At 41.6% G+C, this 12,323-nt stretch overlaps 1 protein-coding gene, 1 long non-coding RNA gene and 3 other non-coding genes across 7 annotated transcripts in view; all 5 read right to left on the bottom strand.

The window, feature by feature from the left end:
- Window positions 1-1,754: 1,754 nt before the first annotated feature.
- LOC137179996 (uncharacterized) lies at window positions 1,755-4,148 on the bottom strand. Its single transcript, XR_010927901.1, has 6 exons — window positions 3,971-4,148; window positions 3,460-3,551; window positions 2,932-3,016; window positions 2,609-2,737; window positions 2,334-2,403; window positions 1,755-2,149 (listed from the first exon to the last, which is right to left on the bottom strand). It is a non-coding gene; the product is annotated as an uncharacterized lncRNA (long non-coding RNA).
- LOC137180668 (small nucleolar RNA SNORD60) lies at window positions 2,216-2,299 on the bottom strand. The gene has a single exon (XR_010928041.1). It is a non-coding gene; the product is annotated as a small nucleolar RNA SNORD60 (small nucleolar RNA).
- LOC137180669 (small nucleolar RNA SNORD60) lies at window positions 2,475-2,562 on the bottom strand. The gene has a single exon (XR_010928042.1). It is a non-coding gene; the product is annotated as a small nucleolar RNA SNORD60 (small nucleolar RNA).
- On the bottom strand, window positions 2,806-2,893 carry LOC137180666 (small nucleolar RNA SNORD60). Its single transcript, XR_010928038.1, has one exon. It is a non-coding gene; the product is annotated as a small nucleolar RNA SNORD60 (small nucleolar RNA).
- A 1,380-nt stretch (window positions 4,149-5,528) lies between the features above and the next one.
- The window catches only part of si:dkeyp-9d4.3 (caskin-1), a 39,919-nt gene continuing 33,124 nt past the window's right edge, over window positions 5,529-12,323 (bottom strand). For all 3 annotated transcript variants that reach the window (XM_067585126.1, XM_067585127.1, XM_067585128.1), the window contains 4 exons: window positions 11,410-12,206; window positions 10,644-11,301; window positions 8,884-9,475; window positions 5,529-7,513 (listed from right to left, as the gene is read on the bottom strand). In XM_067585126.1, coding sequence (XP_067441227.1) covers window positions 7,417-7,513; window positions 8,884-9,475; window positions 10,644-11,301; window positions 11,410-12,206 — 2,144 coding nt within the window. In that variant the 3' untranslated portion in view covers window positions 5,529-7,416. The remainder of the gene's footprint in view (window positions 7,514-8,883; window positions 9,476-10,643; window positions 11,302-11,409; window positions 12,207-12,323) is intronic.

The following is a 12,323-nucleotide window of genomic DNA, read 5'->3' as shown; positions in this document are numbered from 1 at the left end:
TTTTGGGTCTAATTTTCTGTTCTTTATCCAACTAGAAAAATCTGAGCTGGATAAAACATGTTTGGGTTCCTGTTATATCTGTTTTATTACTGAGCTGTACTGACCAGTGTTTCCCAGCCAGAGGATACTGGTGTAGTTGCCGGGGGGGGGGGGGGGGGGGGGACAGAAAATAGAAATTATGATTTGATTAAAAAAAAAAAGTATCCACATTTGTGGTTAGGAGGAAAGCAACAATCAAAACAGGATTATAGATGAGGCTGCCTGCAGTTCACACCTCACCAACCAGTTTTAGCACCTTATGAAACCTCGTTGGTAGGAAGCTGGCAGACAAGTTGAAACAGGTGGCTGGTTTTAAATAAGCAAAGAGGACAAACAAATTGTTGTAATGTCAAATCATGTTTGCATACACGTGGCAAACTCAAAGATTTATGAGTACAGATAAATTTTCCCTTCATCATCCAACTGGAGGAACATTTTTGAGTGGAGGAAGCTTTAAATTTTATTCTTTTGTTTAAATCTGTTGAACCTGACAGACTATAAATTTAGACCCCAGTTAAAAAGAAAAAGGTACAATTTGTGATAAAACATGTCAAAACTCTAAACAAGAGTCAAACCCTTTTACTTCCAAATTGTTCAGACAGTATTCAAGTTGTTATTTTGGTCTAAAACGTTATTTTTTAATCATTTAAAATGATCAATTTTTATCTGCTTTGATGTTTTATTAAAATTGACGGTTAAATAAACACCAGAACAGTAAATATTCAGTGTATAATTAATAACATGAGATGATGTAATTTAGCTCCCCAAATATCAAAGCACCACTATTATGGTTGTGTTTGTGTGTCTGGGTTGTGATGTCATCACCCTCAGATTATCGTCCACGTCAGACGTTCTGGGCCGGACAGACAGTAAACTGTTGCTGCTGAAACTGATCCAACACTGCAGGTAATAGATTACTAGTCTGTTACAGCAGAGTCCTAATGGTTTGGAAAATGTTTAATTTTAACTGTCATGTTTTCAAGGTTAAGAATATGCTTGAATTTGAATATACTATGATCTACATGTAAACCAGCGGTTCTCAATCTGGGGTCCAGGGACCCCCAGGGGTCCTTAGAAAGATGGGGACTATTTTAATTCTACTATTATTTCATAGACTAGCAGTTAATCCAGTGATAGAATATATATGAAGTATTCTGTTCAGAGGTTTCATAGTCTTCACTGTTAATCTACAGTATAGACAGTAGTGGAATAACTAAATCTAATCAGATGTGGATCTCTGAGGCTACGTCTGATTAAATACAGGTCTGCAGTTTCAATGTGGGGGTTCTTGACACCAAAAAGGCTGACAGCCTCTGATGAAAACAAAAAACTTTTAATATCTGAAATGAAACGATCCGTCATCATATTTGTCTCACACCAGACAGACCCTAACCCAACATGAGAAAGTAAAACTGAATGAGTTACCCTGAGCATTAAACTTTTCTAATGTAAATATTCTTCCAGGATAATCTGATTATTTTGTTCATTTCTGTTTGAACAGATATTTCTGTACTCGCTGCTACATGCAAACATGTAAACTGTTTTTTAAATGATTTAAAGTTCGTCTGGTCTGTGACACCATTAAAGACTCAAAAAGAGCAAGTAGATCATTTACTCAGGTAATTAGTAAGCATTAAATAATTAAAACATAAAGTTAATATGAACAGCTGGTAAAAAAAAAAAAAAGTGACAATATACATTGATTGCTGTGGGTATAAAATTCTGTAAACTTTATTTTTCACAATTGCATTTATAGTAACAATTTAGATGTGATGACAAAGGTTTTGACAGTTTGGAAACTTTTGGTTTAGGAACCTTTGAAGTCCTTGAATTTTACTCTTAAACAGCTGCAAAAACTCTGTATGTTGTTTAACCTCGTCTGTGGGTAGAAGAGGCGGCCGGCCTGCACAGCACACAATAACAAAAGTAGATAATGAGATAAGTGAAGAGGATGGAACAGAGTACTGAGGAGTAGAGCAGACTCTCGATTAAAAAGATTAACTGAGAATCTTCTTCTCATCACGTGGCCTCATTCACTTTTCTTCTGCCAAGTTCTAGGAGCAGCAGTTTTCTAAACAGTGACGACATCTGCACGATGCGTTTGGGGCTCCTGAAAGAAACAAAACGCTGATTAGAACAATCTGTGAAACAGGCAAAAAAGCAGAATAATCCACAGTAGCCTCAGATAAAAGTTAGAATCAGGAGCTGAAAGCTCTCATACGAGGTGTCAGAAAAATGTTTTTATTTGTCATCACAGGCTTTGTCATTGAGTTAAAACATGAATACAGACTTACCATTGAAATAAATGGATCACTGTCAGTCATCAGCAGGATTAAGAGTCACTTTCAGCGTTTCGGAGTCAAACTGTAAGAAAGAAAAGCTCAGTTATGCTTCACATTTAGAAAAAACTGGAATCATTTATGCATCTATTGAAGGAGCCTCAGAGAAAAGTTAGAATCAGGAGCTGAAGTTCAACTCTCATAGTAGGTGTCAGAAAAGTTGTTTGATTTGTCATCACTGGCTAAAAGTGTAAAGTGTCTCAAATGCAAAACACACTGTGTAGACCCACCAGATCTCACAGCCGGCGAGGTGCTGTTCAGTCACAACTCTGATCTCTGCACCATCCGAGACACAACGTCCCTCGAGGATTAGATCTTTGTCCAGCCAACTCTGAGGTCGCCAGTCTCCCGTTTCACACCTGTATGAGAAACATTGACAATTTAGAGACAACAACACACCTCGCTTTCTTTAAAAACACTGATAATGAAGCCTCAGATAAAAGTTAGAATCAGGAGCTGAAGTACAGCTCTCATAGTAGGTGTCAGAAAAGTTATTTGATTTGTCATCACCGGCTAAAACTGATTTATACGCCAACACACGGAGTGGACTCACCAGACATGTTGATCTTTGTGCTGCCAGCTCTGAGGTCTTCAGTCTGCTACAAAACAGCAACATCCTTCAGTATCACCCGTAACAACTGTAAAAGAAATATGGAGGATTAGAAAAAGATAAATAGACAAATATGCCTCATGAGTTAGAATTATGAGATGGCGGATCATTTGGTTGTGAAACACATATTTGCAAACATTACATAGTGTGGATTTTTGGCATTTTCTAATTTATAGATGACAGTATGGGGGGAGCTAAGAGTCACCAGTATGCTCCTTACTGTGTTAAATTTTTAGGCATACCATGGCAGTAGAACTGCAAATCAATCAATTAGTTGCCAACTATTTTGATAAGTTGTTTTGAGATTGGTTTCTTTTAAACTGATATCTTCATGTTGTGGACAGAAGACATTTGAAAGTGTCACCTTGGGCGACATTTTTCACCATTTTCTGACATCTTTCAGACTAAACTACTAACAGCCCATCATATAATTTATTATCCACACTCAGTATACAATGCACTCTGACTTACATTTGCTGTTCTCCAGTGAAACCCATGTTCAAGGAAAGTCATCTTCAGTTTCTTCATCAAGGCACTGACTCCAACATGCCTCCAAATTGTTACTGAAAAGACAAGGGATAAAAAAAACACAAACTTTATGAATAAATTCCAGCTTTGCCTCGTGTGTTGGTGGTGTAGCTATTTCAAGATTTCATTTCCATGCACTGTAACGTTGATCTCAAACTTCCTTAAGTGTCCTGCCGTTCAGATGGCACACCTTTTAAAAAATCAACATAACTATTTGGAGAACTAAAAACTCACCGTTTATGAGATACACAAAGTTAAAACTAATGCATAATCCTACCCTTTGTGAAGGTCTAAGGAATCATCTTAAGTGATGTTGGAACTGGTTTAAATGTGTGTTGATTTAACCTCATGATCGTTTTGCAGGCTGAACATTATAACCTTCCTCAGCCACGTGTTGCTACTGAAACCAACATGGTAGCATGCAAAGTCCTACACGTGCAAACACCAAACTCACCTCTTTAGATCTGTCTTTGGACCGGTTTATGCTTCTGGATGGAGGGCGAACTAGGCCCCATTTTGCTGGCATTGTACAAATCTGAACATCTATTTCAATGGGACATCGGAGATCCATCCTATACTTCACGCTGCAACTGAGAGGGAAAGAGCGAAATGCTTCCGAACCGGTAACTTTATACGGCTTCCGTCCAACGCAAAGTCCCGCCCCTTTCTATGCTACTAGCTAGCGAGGTTAGCTTATGGATGTGTTAGCTAGTTTCTTTCATCAGCCTTTCTGAATAACGGAAATTAGTTCTGGGATCTGCTCTCCATTTTTGTAAGATTAATAGACATCCTCTACTGTGGTGGACAGTACCTTCTCAGCTACTTGCAATTTAAAAAATATAAAACAACGTTTTTTCCCGTTAGCATCGAACAACAGCTCAGAATCGCTGGCAAAGCATCATGGGAGTTGTAGTTTCTGAAGTAATATTTGCGTTACCTTACAATGTCGATATGTTCAATTGTTTTTAGCAAGTAACGTTACAGTAATATGCCTATATATTCTTTTTGCTTATAAAGTGTATAATTTTTCAGCATTTCATTGAGTCTAGTGAAAGAAAAATGAAAAGTTTGAACTGTCTCATGAAGCAGGTTTACTTCAATATGAATAACTTTGCTAGAAACCCAGAACCACCAGAAGACTTTTTCTGGTTTTTACATTAATCAAATCAGCTTCATGAAAAGTCCCTTTAGTCATAATTAAGGGAAACCGCATTGCCACAGCATACAGTGATATTTTAGAGGATAGTGAGCAGGGCTGGAACAAAGATTTTAGAAACTGTGAGATCTTCTGAGTCCAAAATCCTCCAGGAGAATCTCATCCAACTCAGATATTTCTGCCTGGCCACCAACCAAACCCTGTACAATTTTTAGAATATTTAAAAAGTCATAAAATTTCACTATGTATTTATTCATTTAACTGTTATGTTTCTATCTTCTGTAAATTTTATCTTTGTACATTATAGTCTAAATGTTGTTTCAGGGCCTCTACACTCTCAATATATGAGAGCTAGCCTCTAAAAAAACACGAGTAATAAGTCTGTAATCTTCATGGGCATGGTTTTGGTGTCCTCAGTGGCTACAGTTACAGGGAAGGTATTTCCTGTTGGTTTCAATATGTCAATGCCACTAAACAAAGCCACATCCATGAAGATTTTATTATATATAGAAATTATTTTCTTGAGTTTTTGTGGAGGAACTTGACTGACCTGCACAGATCCTAGACTTCAACACCTCTGCTATGAATAAGAAGACAAACTGTGAGCGACACCTCACTCAGTGCCTCATTAATGCTCTTGTGGCTAAATAGGAGCAATAACTATCACATATGGGTGTAATGTTCAAGTATTCATATATATATTTTAGATGGTTTGTGATTCAAAGTGAGAAAAGTGTATAGTCGTTCTGTTTTCATGTTGTGGTGTAATTCATATAAAACTGGAGTTGCTGAAGAGGAAAATTGTTTCTGACGATCCCCCGCGTTTGAGACCTAAAAGAAGCACACTTGAGAGCCATTTAAGGTTTAATTTATACATTTATTCTGATCACAGCTGTACAGGAATGCATCGTCACAGCAGAAACACAACCTAAACCCAACCATGGCACAACAGCCGTCACAACACATCCAGAACTCAACCATAAATATACAGGCTCAATCAGCTCACCTCAGATCAATGTTTATAATTAATATCATCATTATTCACATAGAACCATCTGTCTCTCAAATATATCTTTGTTTTTCAAAGAGCATAAAAATAAAAGTGGACTCTTCATCGGGATGAACACTTTGTGGTTGACCCACTATCTGGTCTACATGGGGGACCACTGAAAACCAGGGAGCCGAGGAGGAGCGGAGCCAATTTATTACAGCTTACAGGGGCGGCTTATATGGGCTCGTACAAGGCTTCTCAATGGTTACAGAAGGACTGCGGACAGGGCGACTGATTTTAGGGATCATATAGGACTCACAACCAAAAAAAGCTACTTTTGACATCACGGACACACAAGGAGCGAGAGTTCATAAGGAAACAGAAACATTTTTTTGAGTGGAAAGCAAGAAAAAAAGAAACCAAAAAAAAAGTATTGTGAATATATGAAAGAACACTACCAAGGCACAGAGAGATGCAGAGTTAACAAAACGGACACAGAGGGAGATAAAAAGAAGGGAGACAGGATGGAAGGTGGGCAGATTAGAGGCAGTTTCACTAACCAACACTAGAGGGAGCTCTAACAGCTCAAATACCCAGATATATTATAAACTCTATGTATGTATACTGGATATACTATATAAAGCATTGAAATATAGGATTATCTTTTAAAAACACTGTTCACTGCAGCAGGACAAAAGGGATACACCGCATGAGTGTGCTTGTATATATATGTGTCTTTGCATGTGTATGTGTGTGTTGTGATGTGTGTGTTGTGATGTGTAGAGATTCATTTCCAAGCAAACCTCCATAGATGGAGCTAAACACCAACAAAGCAGAACACCAGCGAGATTAAAACCAATGTAATGTGTGTGTGTGTGTGTGTGTGTGTGTGTGTGTGCTTTATGTTTGTTTGTGTCTCAAAACTCATGGACACACATCTATATCGTCGTTCTGATCATTAGAATAACTACTGTACGAGTGGGAGGACATTGACATGAGCATCAGCAGGGACTACACGCACTCGCAACGACAACAACGGCAACGATAACACAACAACAGCAAACAACAACAACGTGAACAGAGACAACACACAGAGCAGGAAGTCCGGCTAACCACAATCCTCCACTCATACAGAAGAGAAATAGAGGCTACGATTCATCTGGAAAAATGCATCCTTTTGACATCGCAGGAGTGAGACAGACTCAGAAAGCGGCCTGTCTTTCCATGTGCTTTTAAAAATTCTCTCTGGTATCTCATCTGTATGCATCTTATCTAGCTATCTATCTGCCTGTATGTTTGTCTGCCCGTCAGTCAGTCAGTGTATGTGCTTATTTTTTGCAAGCAATATGCTTATCTGTCTGTCTCCCTGCCTGACTGAGTAAGCGTCTCTGTCTTAGCCAGAGTCTGTAGAGATAAAACAATGAGGAAAATGATTGTGCTTCTCGGTCCACACAGCCGTCTGAGGCTGGGCGGTGACTCGCTGGGCTGCAGAGGTCACAGGTTGTGTGGGAGCAGCCTCCTCGCATCGGGAGGCGTACTAGAGCTACTGCACCAGACGGAGAGGACCCCCCTCCTCAGTACACTGTACAAGGCTACATGAGAAGCGCTCGCGCAGGAAGGACACGCCCGCTCAAACACAAACGCACACGCTTAGAGCGCCAGCATGGAGCCTTGGGAGAGTTTTCTGGATACACCTACACATGATCAGGGAGAGGGGAAAAGGACTTGTTGGAAATGAGACTTGGGCAGGAGATCAGTCGAGCATCGCGTCCAGTTGGTCCGCCAAGTCGTCAAACATGCTGCCGATGTCGTCCAAGATGGAGACGGTTGTCTTTTTGCTGGAAAGAGAGCTGGGAGTTGGGTAGCAGAAATGAAGAATTTAGCTGATTATGTGGAAGATACATCACAGTCGTGGCAGCAGAATAGAGTTGCTAAGTGGAAAAAATGAGTATAATATTAATAAGGACATTTTATATATTTTATCACTATATATAAATATATGCAAAATCACATATTAACTAATCAAACTGTTGTTCAAAGACGTGAACTGTGTTCCACTATCATGCATTACATCAAACCAAATCCATCACTGTGTGTAAAACAAAAACTTAATTATGTTTTTGATAACAACTTTCTCAGAGTCACTGATTTTGACAACAGTAATTTGTAGAACGATACCATGATAAGACAATTTCACTGTGAGATTCTTCAGGAAGTCAATAAATTATTTCTTTTAATGACATCCTAAATGTTCCTCAACATCAAGCTTTTCCTGTTCATTATGTAGAGTGGCTTTTAATACTACAATACCCATCAGACTCACCGGCCTTGTTATGGTTTAGATGCCGGAGGCGCTAATTAGAGCACAATTCAGAACACTTGCAAATGGGAACAAAACACTGCACCCTAGTTGTTTAATTCATCCAACATTGACCGAGAATCTGAAAGTGAACCAGTGAAAGTGAACCTATCAGGTCTCTACAAAGTGTCATCTTTAGATTCAGCTCAATGTTAGTGGTGCATGCAACAGATTTTAAGTAAGGTGAATGGATGTAAACACTCTCTTCTTGTGTTTTTATGTTCATAGACTTGTACATTTTTTATCAAACCACCAAATATTTTCTAATATAGTTGCTCACATTTTGCAATGATGATTTAATTGAGACATTTTCATACCCATCCAAGCCTTGGATGTCACTGTCATAGTCTAAGTAGAAAATAAACATGACTTTAACTTTCATGAACCCTGGATGACCCCATGCACTTCATGCAACCTTTTTGACTAGTAAACCCATGAAATGAAGCAGCATCTGCTTGTGAACGCTTGTCATAGGTGGAATAAGTCTATTAGTCATAAGCAGTTTAACCAAAGAGTCATTATTACCCCCCTAAACCTCTCAGGTTGTTTCATCTGAATAACTGTTTAAGGCCTATATAGAAGAAAATATCTAGTATTTCATGAGAAAAAATACAAACATAAGAAAGTCAGAAAAAAGGATCTAAATTTGAGTATAGGGTATAATTTTTCTTCTTTACATCCCATTAATGATCTCATAACCCCTGAGATTTATCTTACAACACCTTGTATGGTTATAGGTAGGTATAGGTAATATTTGCCCTGATCCTGGGTGCCATCATCATTCATATCCAACAACAAAGTATTCATGATTTGTTGTTGGATATAAATGATATTTTCTGATTAAAATCTTAAAATACTCACTCATTTTGTGTATCCTCTTGTTTCATTTTATGTTCTACAGCCTGCAGAGCTTCAGCCAAGGAGGCACTGGTCTCCTCCAAACGATGCTGCGCCTCCTCTTCTTCCTCTACTTGACTCTCCACCTCTTCCTTTGCTCCTTCCTTCCTTAGATTCTCTTCCTCTTCTCTCTTCCTCTCCTCCTCCTGCTCTTTGTGCTTCTTTTGCTCCCTCTCTCTCCTCCTCTCCTCTTCCTCTCTCCTCCTTTCCTCTTCCTCCTGTCCTCCCAGCAGGTCAATGGATAGGCCGGCGATGGAGGAGCGAGGGGGTTTGACAGGGTGTGGCGAGGGGGTGGAGGGACTCTGGGCTGGAGAAGGGGAGGTAAGAGGGAGTCCCGGAGAGAGGGAGGGAGCAGAGGGGGTGTCGGGAGCTGGAAGAGGGGTGGCAGACGGCGGAGAGGAGGGTTTTGGGGCCAGGGTGGGGCTGGCTTCAGCTGGGCTGGTAGCAACTGGACTAGGGCTCATGGTAGCTGAAGCTACTATTGCTTTGCCTGGTTTGGGTGCTGTCGGAGGCCCGCGGGGTTTCGGAGATACAGGAGGAGGGACACGCTTCGGTTCTGGTGAGAGTCAGACAGAAAGATGTCAGTTTATATTTAACTGGCCAATGTAGTCATATACACACCTACCAGACCTACAGTGAAACTGTTGCTACATACAAAAGTGAATGAAAGAGTTAAAAGATCATTAATAAAGCCAATCTTTAAGGATCTGATGTTAAAAATCTTTTCCCTCCCACGGTTTGTCCGTACTATGCCAGCACTATGGAGAACATTCACAAACTTCTAGCGTTATAAGACGTGACATGAATCGGAACATTTAATATAAACATGAATAGATTATACTCTATATACTCCAGTCACAATGCATAGCAGAGCATACAACTAAAACCTGAACATATGATGTCTCCAAAGCTGTCTGTCCAAACAATGTCATTATTCTTAAAAAAACATTATGTCCAAATTCATCACAAGCGTCAAACGATCAAAAATAATTTGTTTTATACCTGAGGCAGACCATTCCCAAAAGGTAGTGGGTGGTAAAAGGTCAAACGACACTGATTTATTTGAAAAGGTTTTGCTAAATCTCTACTTACTTTGAATTAATAATCTGTAATACATTATCATGCATAAAGTAAACGCCACTCTGTTGCTGATACCATCAACAACTGATTTAACATACTGCATAAATAATTCATGAAAGTTTTTAATGTTTGCTGTACTGAACACTCTCAGGAGTGAAGTCATTTAAATATACAGAGGCAACAACTGCATTTTTGTAATAAATATAATCAAGTATAAAAGGTATAATACATATAATTATACCACCGTTCCAACCAAAGGTAAAATAGTTGCCACCATAACTTTTATAGAGTTATCTGTCTCATGATATATTACAAACGATCAGTGTTTTGGTGTTTGATAAGCCTTTAAACAATAAATCTTTTCCAACTGGAGGTCCTGGATCATATTTCATTGTCTCATCGGTATCTTAAACAACACGCCCCATCAATGCAGCCCCCTGCACTGTTTTAACAATCTCTCCTAAATATGGAATTTGAAATGTCTGACTCTGGCACTCCTCAGTGGCAGAATAATTTTGTAATCACAAAATGTACTCATAGTGGCTTTAAAGTGTTATGAATACTGACTGACTACATACACAGTCACAGAAGCAGAATTTTATGACTGAATGCCAAATCTTCAAAGGCGTGTATGTATATTTCACCTGGACTCTGTGCCGTATCAGTATTATCAGGACCTGGTATGGGGACTCTGCGAGTCGGGGTTGGGGGGTCAGCTTGTGCCTTCCTCAGGGTGACTGTGGATGGTTTGGGTGAGACCGGTGGCTTCAAAGACTTCCTGGCCTCCATCCACTCACAGCTCTCCCTGCTGGTCTCCGTCCTATCAGAGACCTCAGACACCGGCCTCCGCCTCAGGACCACGCCGCCGTTCTGCTGCGGCTCACCTCCGTTTTTCCAGCTGCTATCTGTTTGACCGCTGGGAGAGTCTGATTGGTTATTGCTTTGAATGACACTTTCTGAATGCTCAGATGTGCGTGGTCTCCTGCGTATGGTGTCAGAACCAGTTGTCATCGTAACAACAGTGGTAGCCACATTCGCAGATGCTTCAGAGTCTGTCGCCAGAGGACGAGGCTTCCTCCGGAGGGTTGCGGTGCCGTCTGTGATTTCTGTTACTGAGGCGACGACAATGGAGCGAGGTCGGGGCTCTGGACGTTTCTGGGCTAGTTGACGAGGTGAAAGGCCAGTCTGATCACCAGGAAGGCCCTCTGGTCCGCTGATGGTCCTGCGTCGACTTAAGATATCATCCTCCTCGGATCCAAGTCCACCTGAGCCAGCCTGGCGACGAAGTAAAGGTGGACTCACCTGGAGAACACATGACTGTTACAGACTTACACGTTCTTTGCTAATATGCTATTTGAAATGCAATGCTCACAACCCACACTGAACACACACACACACACACACAAACACCTGCAGGTAGTTGGTGCTGCTTCCCAGATTCCTCGGCAGGGTTTTGGCTCCACCCACGATGGATGTCTCCAGCATGGCGGCGAGGCTGCGCACACTCCCAGAGGCCCCCTCTGATCTCTCCAGGCCCGCTGAGTCCTGAGCTCTTAGAGCTGATCCAAGGCTGCCGCAGTCACTGGCTCGGCGCTCTCGATAGGTTGGCAGCCCTAGAAGCCCCTCCCCCTGTCCTTCTCCCTCCCCGTCACCTCCGGTAATGGAAGAACAGGACCGTTTAGGTGGCGTTGGGGGCCGACCTTTTCTGCGAGGACGGAGTGTGACAGATGATTGGCTGCGGTTAACAGTGACATCATTAGGCGCAGCAGTACGCGCGGAGCTGCTGCGGCACACAGTGGCGTATCTAGAGTCTGTTTCTGAGCCAATTAGACTGTGAGTTCTCCGTCGCTCTTCCTCCTCACTGGGCAGGCAGAGCAGCGGCACCGATGAATCCACTGCCGCCATCTGGGTGGAGGGACGTGGCCGAGCCCTGGGGGAGGCCTGCTGGGTGCGAGCGTGTGGGGGGGTTTGTGGTGGAGTTTGCGTCGGTGTGTGGGGAGGGGTCTGTGAATGAGTGAGACCCGGGCGAGGTTTGGCCAGGGGGCTGGGAGCGCCGTCCCTCTGCTTCCTCGCCTCCCTCCGCGGCTCTGAGCTGCCGCCTGGGCTGGACGGAGGTGTAGAGGGGCTCTGAGGAGGCTCCAAGCCACTCTCTCCTCTCTGTAGCTCTTTCAGTCTTCTCACTCCTAGCATCAGCTTCTTCTGATGGCCTGAGAAGAGGCGGAGATGTGGGGGAGAAGAAGGGAAAAATAGTGTGAGGTAGCAAGAGAATAACAACATAGATTTAGACTGCAAAGCAAAGAGATTAACAGTGAAAAGGACACTTT

This window comes from Thunnus thynnus, chromosome 3, assembly GCF_963924715.1.
Source record: "Thunnus thynnus chromosome 3, fThuThy2.1, whole genome shotgun sequence".
Taxonomy (NCBI): Eukaryota; Metazoa; Chordata; class Actinopteri; order Scombriformes; family Scombridae; genus Thunnus; species Thunnus thynnus.
Note: the sequence above shows the minus strand (reverse complement) of the source record. Positions and strands in the feature narration are given on the sequence as shown.